At 41.5% G+C, this 10,954-nt stretch overlaps 1 protein-coding gene across 4 annotated transcripts in view; it reads right to left on the reverse strand.

Moving 5' to 3' along the window:
- ARHGAP42 (Rho GTPase activating protein 42) overlaps positions 1-5,104 on the reverse strand; it is a 159,943-nt gene extending 154,839 nt beyond the window's left edge. For all 4 annotated transcript variants that reach the window (XM_062567301.1, XM_062567298.1, XM_062567300.1 and 1 more), the window contains exon 1: positions 4,905-5,104. In XM_062567301.1, coding sequence (XP_062423285.1) covers positions 4,905-5,058 — 154 coding nt within the window. In that variant the 5' untranslated portion in view covers positions 5,059-5,104. The remainder of the gene's footprint in view (positions 1-4,904) is intronic.
- Between the last annotated feature and the right edge of the window lie 5,850 nt (positions 5,105-10,954).

Consider the following 10,954-nt stretch of genomic DNA (forward strand, 5'->3'; position numbering starts at 1 on the left):
TTTTGGAAAACTGTATCTATAATGTATAACTGAGTGAAACAACAGCATGACTTGAGCTGTAGAACTGTGCAAATGCCTATCAGAAATAATAGTGAGGTGGTAGATAACTTCGAAACATTACTGACAGTTCAACTTTCTTTTACTTGGAAACTTTTCCAATCTGCAGAAAGGCAAAGAGTTAAGCCTATTTGTATTACATATTTAAAAAAAAAAAAAAAAAAAAAAAAAAAAAACGCAAAAACTAGAAGTAATCTATTTTCAAAGGCAATGTGCTTTATTTTTGAAATTCTTAAGAGGAAGCTATACTTTAACAACTCCATGTTTGCCAGCATAGTATCACATATTTCCATACGTGATATTCCATAAGAAATAAGTGGTTTTACTTAAAATCTGAATTAATAAAAGAGAATGGGAGTTAGCAAACTTCAGGAGTTATTATTCAGTGAACTCACTTCTGCTCCAGTTGGAATCTGGAAAAGACATTTTTAAAGATACAATCACATGAAAACATGTGAGGCCAAGTTATCTGGGAAAATGCCTCTCTCTGAAAAAGATACAAAGGTTTTTCAATATGAAAAAAAAGAATCACAAGAGAGATAACAAAATCATTGGTTATTACATTGTAATTTAGCCCTTTCTTTTTTTCCAGACAGCTAATCTCCATGCATATAGCCAGGTTCATCACTGTACTTTTAGGGTTATGACAGAAGGAAGCAGCTTGGAGGCAAAATCTCTTCTGTGTGGAACTTATATAAAAACTTAGGGAAAAAAAAACAGTCTCGTGGAAAGAATAATGGCATTTCCATCTTGTGGCTGTTTCTGAAGGTGTTAAATAGCCAGCAGAATAAAACAAAGGACTTCAGGTACTAATTCTCCTAGTAAAAACTCTCACAACAATTTGTTGTGAGACATTACTAACATTGTTAGTAATTATGTTTTCTTAGAGACATCTCCTAAATATTATTTATATTATGCCACAATTCTTCATTACTGTTTACAACACAGTAGAATGTTTTAAAAGGTTTAGTAACATTTAATTCAACTGAAAATGAGTGAGCTTTCACCCATTTAATCTCAAATTAGATCTAGTTAACATTTTGAGTGCGTGAATTTGTAGCTAAAACAGGAATGAAGATGGGGAGAGAAGGCCTCAAAAATCAGAAGGAAAAACGGAAGGCTTCTGCACAGCAATAAGCCAGGAGATCACCTGTACAGCATGCATGTTACTTTTCTGGATTTTTAATACAGCATTCACTATCTTTGACAGAACAGCAGGCCTGTTATGGACACTAAAAGCATACAGGTCTTTTTATAATGATATTTTCTATATAAACTACAAAAAATCCTCACAGATTAAGGCTTTTTTCCTCCAATAAAACAATTGAGAAGGAAAGAAATTAAAGTATACTACAGATAGAATATAGGAAAAAAAGGCTTGATGTTTCAAATGAAAATAAGCTGGACTCAACGAGAAGGAAAAATTTCAATTCTGATTCACAAGGCCAGTTGTACTAAGTGAAGGATTTGTGCATATCTATCTTAAGCATATGTCTAAAAGATCTATTAAATTAGGTGCCTAAAGAACTTACCAAATCAACAGTTACCCAATAACCAAGGACAGCTGTACCAGAAGGAGGAGGTTTATTCCAGAAAGCATTTTCTGACCAACTTACAAGTTAATGAACGTTAAAAGAAACCTTCCTCCAGAGGCATCATAGAGTACTATTGATCTTATTTAACTGTGCCTACACATCAGTTAAATCTCTCTAGAAAGATAACTTTCTAAGATAATAGAAACATCCATTATAGGTGTAACAATTACCTTTTTTTTTTTTTTTTTTTTTTTTTTTTTTTTTTTTTTTTTTAAAGATCAATGTACCTAGTACCTCAGATCATTAAGAAAAAAATCCAGTCTCTCTACGGACAGGGATTATAGGACAAGGCTGAATATGACAGCTATTCAAATGTGATGCTACATCATCAAACTGGACCCCACAGCCTAGGCTCTTCTCCCAGACGTTTTCTTGTGCCTAGGAAGAGGAGGAACCAGGGCAAGAATACGTTAGAAAAGAGCTGCTAATGATTTGACTTCAGTCCTAGCATTATCAGCTCTCACATGCTGCATTCACAAAAGTCAACTGCTGTTTCACAGCCCAGCATTATGGCCTTAGAAATTACTTTGCAAAGCAGGATTCTTAAGAATTAATGTAGCAGAACCACATTAAGATAAAATGTGACCTTAGCCTGGGACCACTCCAACAACTGAGCTTTGAAATGTTTACATACTACATTAAGTGTATTGATTCTACCTTTAATTTACATGGAATCTCTTGTTAGATATTTTTAAACATTACATTTTTACAGTTATTTCTGTAGATAATAGCAAACATTCTGGAACTTTTAACCTAAAAGTTTAATTCCATCCGAAAAAACATGCAAATACTGGAGTTTCCCATAATATCTTACATTTAAACAAGTTAAAAGGCAATAGTATTTACAGAGTGCATTAACCTAAACTCACTCTCTCCCCTACAAACACGATCAGGAAGAATATCTTCCAAAAACCATTTCCACTGAAGCTCTGCACCAGTCTTAATCTTTCCCCTAACAGAACTGACCCTCCAAAGTAATATGTAAATGAAAAATCCTAGATAACCTAAAGAGATAAAACACGGTAAATAAAGCTTGTTGATCTCCAGGGCTTGTAGCAGGTTATTACAGGGCTCAAGGAACAAATCATAGAAGTCCATCATTGAAATAACTACTTACTCCACTGTTTGATTAGATTTTAAAATTAAAAAAGGCCTTGCATAACCCTATTTTACACTCATTTTAAAGTTGAGTTGGAGCACACTGTAACAAATCAGAAGTCCTCTTCTTTACTGTAGGAAATAAACTATTGCTTCTTGCCAACACAAATACAGACACACCTTGCACTATTTACACCAGAGTCTGTACATTATAAAGTAGGGATTTCTATTTTATTCAGAAAATACATACATTTCTCCACCTATTCTAACATAGGGACATAGGCAGTAGTCTTTGGAAGGCATAGTCACAAAACTAAGGGGTTGGAAATGAACACAGAAAAGAGAAATACTTCTTTCTACATCAGAGCGGAGCTTATTCTCTGAAGGTTTAAGGATGCTACTGCACACAGCATTTTAAAGTCCTACACGGAATACGATAAGCATCATGTCAAACAAAATAACATCTGAACTGAACCGTTTTAAAGTTCACAGAATTTGCTGGATGAGTATTAATTACTTGAGACAGAAATATTGCTTGTCCTTCTAAAGGAAGAGCAGAGTTGTTAAAAACGTGAATACAAAGTCTAAACCTAGCAAGGATGTAAAAGTAGTCTTTATGAAGATAATGAGATTACTCACTTCAGAATCTGCCTAGATTACTTCTGGAGAACAACATTCATTGTACAGTGGCCTTTGACAACTGAAGAGGAAAGTATCCTGTTCATGCTTGATTTGGTCTGGAACAAAAACCAGACAATTTCAAACACTAGTCCCGGTCAAAATAAGTTCAAATGGGATACTCTAACCTGCCATTAGTGTACAATCTTACAGGCCAGGTTTGAAGTAGTGTTTTAAGCTTTTGCTAAACTTGGAGCAAAACTTTTAATGTGATTTCATTACTTAGAACTGTTTACTACTTTAAATAAGCTCAAATATCCTGGTTTTGGAAAAAAAAATAGTAAAAAGAAAAACCTAAAGTAAGTCTGAAAAAAATAAGATTTTTTTGTTTCTTTCTCTGGAATGAAAAATGTCATATCATGCTTTGGGCTATATCTACGCGCATTTCTTCCTACATCAATTATCATCTCAGACTCTGTGATCACGAGCTAATGTATAAGAGCTTACTGAATTTAATGTAAACTTGCATAAAATGTAAGGCTTGTATCCAATCTATTACCTAAAACAGAGATGTCTAAAAATATTTAGACTTGCATGAAGAATCTCAAAAGACCCATAGCTCTTTCATGCAAATGCGATGCTGCACATAAACTCTCTAAACAGTGGAGACATACACACACAAGTACAATTCATGTCCAAGCCAAACACTGGCCAAACAGGATCTCACAGTCTGACCTCCTGCTCCAGGTAAAGAGCAAAGCTTTGGGCTTAACTCTGAGTTGGCATCACTGAGATTCAGTGATGAGGAGCTTGCAGTAACACCTGCTCCCTGTTTTTATAAAAGCAATACTGCTACCTTTCAACTCTGCAAAAATTAGTATGATGTGTCAATGTGACAGATATTTTTAAGGACTGTTTAAAGAGATTACTGGTTTCCTTAAATGTCTCACTCCAAAGCAAGCAAGGAGCTGTATGTCACCCCTCTAGTCTCCCTGAAGGAAAGCTCTGTGCAACAGGTAAGAGAGATCCACAGTAACCTGAGCACACGAAGGAGGTGGCAGCAGTTGAAGGTGAGGAGGGTGAGCCAAGTCGAGCAAGGGCAACTCTTAATCTTCACATAACGCTCTCGAGCGTGCGGAAACGGCCCACGCTCGCTAAGAGAAGCTGCCAGTGCTCAAAAAGGCACACGCACAACCTCGAAAGCAGCGTCCGGCCTCGTCTTTGGAGGATTCTGACAGAAAAGTCGAGCTATTCCAGCAAGACTGGAAGGGAAGGGAAAAAAAAACAGAAATAAAACGAAAAAAGAAAAAAAAAAAAAAAAAGAAACGGGAAACTCTTGGCGTATAACTCCCCCGCGGCTCCGCCGCCCGCCGGGCCCTGGCCACCGGGCTGCCCGGAGCGAGCCGCCCGCCGCAGCGGTGCACCTGGCCGCGGAGCGGAGCGGCGCGGCGGCCGCGGCCCCGTCCCGCCGGCCGCGCAGCCCGTCCCGGCGCCCGGCCGAACAAAAGCAGCCCGCGGCCGCCGCCCGCCACTCACTGCGCAGGGCGCCGATGAGCAGGCTGCCGTCCTTGATCAGCTCCTTGATGAACTTGTTCGTCCTCTCCAGCTCGATCTCGTGGCACTTCAGGCGCTCCCTGAAGTCCGGGCTGTCCAAGTAGGAGTCGCTGAACTCCAGCGTGGGCAGCCCCATGGCAGCGGCGCCCGCGGCCCAGGCAGCGGGGCTGCGCCGCGGCACGGCGCCCAGGGCCCAGCCGCGGCGGCGAGCGGCTCCCGCCCCCTTCCTCCGCCCGCCGGCAGCCGTTGGCGGCGGCGCGCTGCGGCCGCTGTCACCCAACTACATGCTGCCCGCGAGGCACCGCGGGCTCCCCAGCGCCAGCGCCGCTCCGCCGCTTCCGGCAGCTCCCGCCGCTCCGCTCCCCTCCCCTCCACGCCGCCCGGCTTCCCTTCCCTTCCCTTCCCGCCCCGGCGCAGCGCGCCCCCACGCCGCGGAGGCGGCTCGCTCGCCGCTGCCCCCCAGCGGCGGCCCGGCTCGGGGAGGCGCCGAGCGGGGCCCGCGGCAGGTGGCGAGGGCCGGCGGGCGGCCGAGCCTGGCCGCTGCGGCTGCCGCCAGCGCCGGGCCGGGCCGGGGCAGGCGGCGGCGGCGGCGGGCAGGGAGGCAGAGGCGGCGGCGGAGCGTCCATGTTGAGCGGCGCCTTGGCTGCGGCGGGCGGGGTGGGGAAGCCGCGCGCCCGGCTAGCAGAGGCTGTTACGGCGAGAGCTGCGTGCGAGCGCAGCCGGGGGCCGGCGGCGGCTCCGCCGGGGCAGGCGGCAGGGTGGGCCGCAGAAGCCACAGGCACCTCGGCGCAGCCTGCCTGTCGCCTGAACGGCTTTCAGGAGGGCGACGCTGCTTCTCCGCTGGCTGCCCGCGCTGTCCTGCTGCCAAGTCGGCCGCGGCCGTCACCCCGCCGGAGTGGAGTTCGGGTGTGCAGACGGGGCGAGCGCGACGCCGCTGCGCGTCGAAGCTCGCTGGCTCGGTTTGTGCACGCGCTGCGGAGCGGCTCGTCAAACCTCGCGGCTTCGTACTCACTCGTAATGGAAACGCAGAAAACTGTGTGATTTCCAGCTGTGCGGCCTGCTGCCCGGAGCGAGCCGCCCGCCGCAGCGGTGCACCTGGCCGCGGAGCGGAGCGGAGCGGAGAATTTGCTATGGGGAAAAATAATGATCTTCGGCCCTCACCATGTTGAGACTTCCCGCCTACAGGACGACGTCTGCGCTAGCTGCCGGTGTTTGTATTTATGAGCACATTGAAGGGTATCCGAATCCGTACCCACCCCAAACCTCTGCTCATCGATGTGCTGAGCCAGAAAGGATTCTTAGGCCAACGAGTTCATTTCCCTGCTTTTGTGAGCAATGGTATCTCATCTCATTTGTAAACTGATACCATTAAAATACTATGGGAAGAATGTTCCCGTAGTTCCCATTCTCTATGAATCAGAAAATAGAATTTTTCTGAGTATTAAAAATCTATTTTTCAGACTGCATTATATTCACACAGTCACTTCAGACCATTTAGTTCTTCAGCATCATCCTGTAGCTGAGAACAGTTTGTCTTCTACCAAGTTTATTCTTTGATATAGTTATAGAACGCAATCATATTGTCCCTAAATCTGCCATATGGCAGCTAAATAAAGTTTTGTGTCATAAAGTATTTTTTTCCTTATATTATTGTCTATTTCTCTACAAGTTTGATGTAACCTTATCTGATCACAGGTTACTGAAATTATACACAAGACTGTTCCAGTTACATCAATTACCTTCCTGTACTAGAAACATCTTTGGCTAAGACTCTGATTCTTGCATTGCCAAATTACATTTGTGAGTTCACTGATCCACTTAGATCTTTCTTTTCCTCAGTTCTTAACCAGCAGATTCCAAAGGTAAAGCAAAAATTTTTGTTAGCCCCAAACACATGTATGTTGTATTTTATTTCAAAGAAATTACTCTGGTAAGCAAAATTATTTATTTATTACTCTATAATGTTCTCATCTTTAGAAGTTCCACAACCACATTGCTACTTCTGGTATCAAGATCATGAATGGAAACATTAATGGGACTAGTACTGAAATTGTATGCAGCAAAGTTTACTGAGAACTTTTCTCCAGCCCAACATCCCGCCTCCAAATAACTGACCATTATCCTTTTAACCAGTTCCATATGTTTCTCCAAATAATCCACATTTTCCTCTGCTGAACTGAGAATTTCCCAGCTCACACTATATCGAATAAAAATGCAGTTAATTCTCACATACTGCTGTTCCTTTTTCTCAGAAAGAAATTTTTATGGAAGATAGATTAGTTCAGAATTTTGTTCCAGTAAACTATATGTGATCAGAAGTAAACTCAATCCTATATTATTTTCTATTGGCAGAGAAAAGGTTTATAGAAACTCGTGACTTTAATTAGCGATTATGGCTGCACCTGGAGGAGGATCTGGTAAATGAGCTGTTTGGCACACTTACAGAGAAGTGAACTACAAAAAAGTGTTGATGAAAAGATAGGTCTTAATGTGTTTTGTGTCAGCTAGGTAGAGCCTTGTAACTTCTTGCTTTCTAAAGCAAATAAAGTATCCGAAAGTATGTTTCAGAAGTGTAAAAGCTTGCTTCATAATGTGCAAGAAATAATTGCATTTCTGGGTTTTTTTTGTTTTTTGTTTTTTGGTTTTTTTTGTTTTTTGTTTTTTGTTTTTTTTTTCTCCTTAGACGATCCTAATAAAGATCCCTACCAGAAACACTAGGTTTCAGGACTTCAAAAAATGAGGGAAACTGGTGAGGAGCCTAAATGAAGTACAGAAATAGCTTTTTTTCTTTTTTCTTTTTGGAATACTAGAAGAGAGTGGATTATACACAACTTTTTAGAAACCGAAGTAGGTAGAAACACTAATCTCTATTAAATGAGTTAGCCTGAATTTATGACTAGTTGTCATAAAATGACATGATGAATGAAGCTACTGTCTTTCTGAAACCTCGGGAATTTTGTCCTGTTTCATTCACCTCTAAATTTGCTATTCTGAGTTTGTCCTAAAACCTTGCACATTAAAGGTACCAGATCAATTACTGTAGATTTATCCTTCATCTTCTTAAAAGTAAATACTGAGCTATAATTTCCAATTAATGGTCCTGCTCTGGCTATGGAGTATCCCTGGGGCATATTCTGATCACAGTCCTATTAGCGAGGCTTCCTGGGAACAGGAGAGGAGAGGTGTGTGTTGGCGCTCCCAGTTGCAGCGTATGTTTCTGCTCCTGTGATGGGCAAATGGCTGTGCATGTGGTCCTCACTGTATTTGCCTCTACCTCACTCTGTTAGAAGATGTTGGTTTAGCTGCTAAGGCAGACAAGGATTTTAAGCATCTCATATCTGCAAAGGAATATTTCAGGTTTTAGAATATTTCTTCTGCAATGTACATAAGTATGGGAAAATTAGTTATAGAGCCATGTGGCATAACTCTGTCTTGTGAAAACTGCTGTTTTCCTGTGAAAGAGTGGTGTAAGATTATAGGCAAAAGAATTTGAGAACACAAATGCTTATACATACACTTTAACTACTCAAGGGTATGAGATAAACTCTGTACTTATACAGCACAGGAAATATTAATAGCATCATTCAAGCAGTTATTTACAGAGTATTTGATTTTATTTTCACTTTTCTGAAGATCTGCTTTTGTCTGCTTTCCTGTTGGTTTGTTCATGAGAATTGTCAAGATTCCCAGTAACTTTCTAGGAGAAATGCTATTAAAAGTTTTCCGTTTCTCCTTATTAAATTAAGTTTCTAGATGCTGGGTTTATATTGGCTAACAGCATCATATTCATTGAATTGAAAACAAAAGTTAACCAAGGAAGTAAGTCAAAGTTTCATAATTCCATGTATGTATGAGCTGAAAGTGATACTACTCTCTCTCTCTGGAATACAATCTCCATGTTGTTAACTGATATAGCTGCCAATTTCAATTTATTTATTTACTGCAAGTTAACAATTCCAAGGGAGGAGGATAATTAGCTAGAATCATAACTTAGAAGTCAAACCCTGTAATTTAGTGTCTACTGACTCATGTTACCCTGAGACATAAGTCCCAGCACAAAGATCTACTCACATGTGCATTCCTTTCACTTTCTCAGATTAATAACCTTTCATGAAAAATCTCCAGTCTTTTTAATATGAGGGGTAATTCCAAGTGGTGTGGAGATGCTTTAGGTAGCAAAGTTCAAAACTAAAGTTAAAAAAAAATACCATGTTTAGTAACTATTCTACTATGCGTACTTAAACCTCCTGGTTACTTCTCTGTTGGATCTGCATAATCCCTGTCTGTGGTTCTGCCTTCTGGTGTGCTCAAAATAACATCTAGCTACAGAGGTAAGTGCTTAAAACCAAATAAGATCCAGGCAGATAGAAGCAGCTCCCAAATCCCAAAGGGGTTTGAGATTGATTGACTGGGTTGAGTGATTGTGCAGATGAAGGCTAACCAGCACTCTACATGTCACAGCAGATGTGGCAGCTTAAAAATCACAGCAAGGTAACACGGACTCTACCTGTTTCATTTATATATCTTAGTAGTTAAAGCATTTGCCTAGAAAGGGGGAAAGCTAGATGTTCCTGCAATCTTGATTCACAGTGTCCAGTCTCTAGAAGACGAAACTTCAGATAGCTCCTTGCTTGACGTTTCTTACTGGTAGTTTTAGGGAACTCGGCTCAGCCTGAAAAGGCTTTCGATCACTTTCTAATGGTGTCTTTATACCCCTAGCCTTTAGTTTTCGCTCTGAAAGTGAAGCATCTGAGGGTTAGTAGAAGTAACATCTCAGCTGAAATTTGATCCATATATTCTTTGCTGGGACTCAGTTATAACCTCTTGTCCGTATTATCCTATCAGTAATTTACATACTTTTGGTTACTGTGGTTTGTTGGGTGTAAGTATCAGGTGAGACTTTAAAAAATCATCAGCAAGGTAGAAAACAAGAAACTGTTTCATATCCATGATTAGTTCCATAGTTGGATGCCATCCTTGCTAGCCACATCACTGGTATCCCTTTGGCTGAACATGAAAGGAGAAACAAGGTACAAACAGATGTGAGCAAATTGTGATCTCACCCTCAGTCAACTGGCTGTAAGTCTGCATCAGATGAGAAGTGGGTTGTCATGTGGTGCTAGATGAGCTAAGACAAGGAATATTCAGCTTAGTTGCTGTACTAATATGTTTACACATTGTATGACTTGAAGTGGATTTCTCCAGTTAGTATTGACCATGTAGACATACTCAGAGATAACAACAACAGAAGATTTCTGAGGGAAAGTTGGTCGCCTTGGGAAGTCAATCCAGGCAGGTGGAAGGGATGCCACAGTGAACTCAGCAGGAGAGAAAATGCACGGATGTGTCTTCTGTCTTCTCCCTTGTATGGTCCTCTGCTGTGGGCATTTGCAGGTAGCGTTTGCAGCCATACAGTGTAGTGGAAACAGACTTCAACAGATGACAACTGGTAAAGGATCACCTAGATTCTTTGCTGTTTCTCTGTATTCAGCAGCAGAACCAGATCTGTGAATACAAGGCAGTGAGATGGCATAATATTCTTTAACTAGTAAAATAATATCATTTGCAGATTCGTAAGACTTTTAAAGTCTTTATTATTATATATACTAATCATCATAGTTATTTGTAAATTTAAAATAGTAATTGTAACCTGCATCATGCTTAATTCGAGGGAACAAGAGAGTAGTTTATCCTTGAGAATCTATGCCAGTCAGTAAAATAGGCCACAAAAGTCAGTTGGAGCAAGAGCTTCTGGATATGTGGCATTAATTGCCACCTCCTGGAAGATTTTAAGTCCTCAGCATCCAGAGTTCTCTGGCACTTAATTTACATTTATATTGACTCAGCACATAATCGAACAAAAGATAAGAGAGGCTTTTTGTGATGCAAAATCATCTAGTTTTTCTGGTACCTTGGGATCTGTGAAGTCAGCCCTAGCAGAGCGAGGATGACGAGCAGGCTGACCCCAGTAGCAGTTCTCGATAGTGGGCTTTTGCGACAAGTAGGATCAGCTAATTGTTAACTCTTCCCTT

Source organism: Rhea pennata, chromosome 1, assembly GCF_028389875.1.
Source record: "Rhea pennata isolate bPtePen1 chromosome 1, bPtePen1.pri, whole genome shotgun sequence".
NCBI lineage: Eukaryota > Metazoa > Chordata > Aves > Rheiformes > Rheidae > Rhea > Rhea pennata.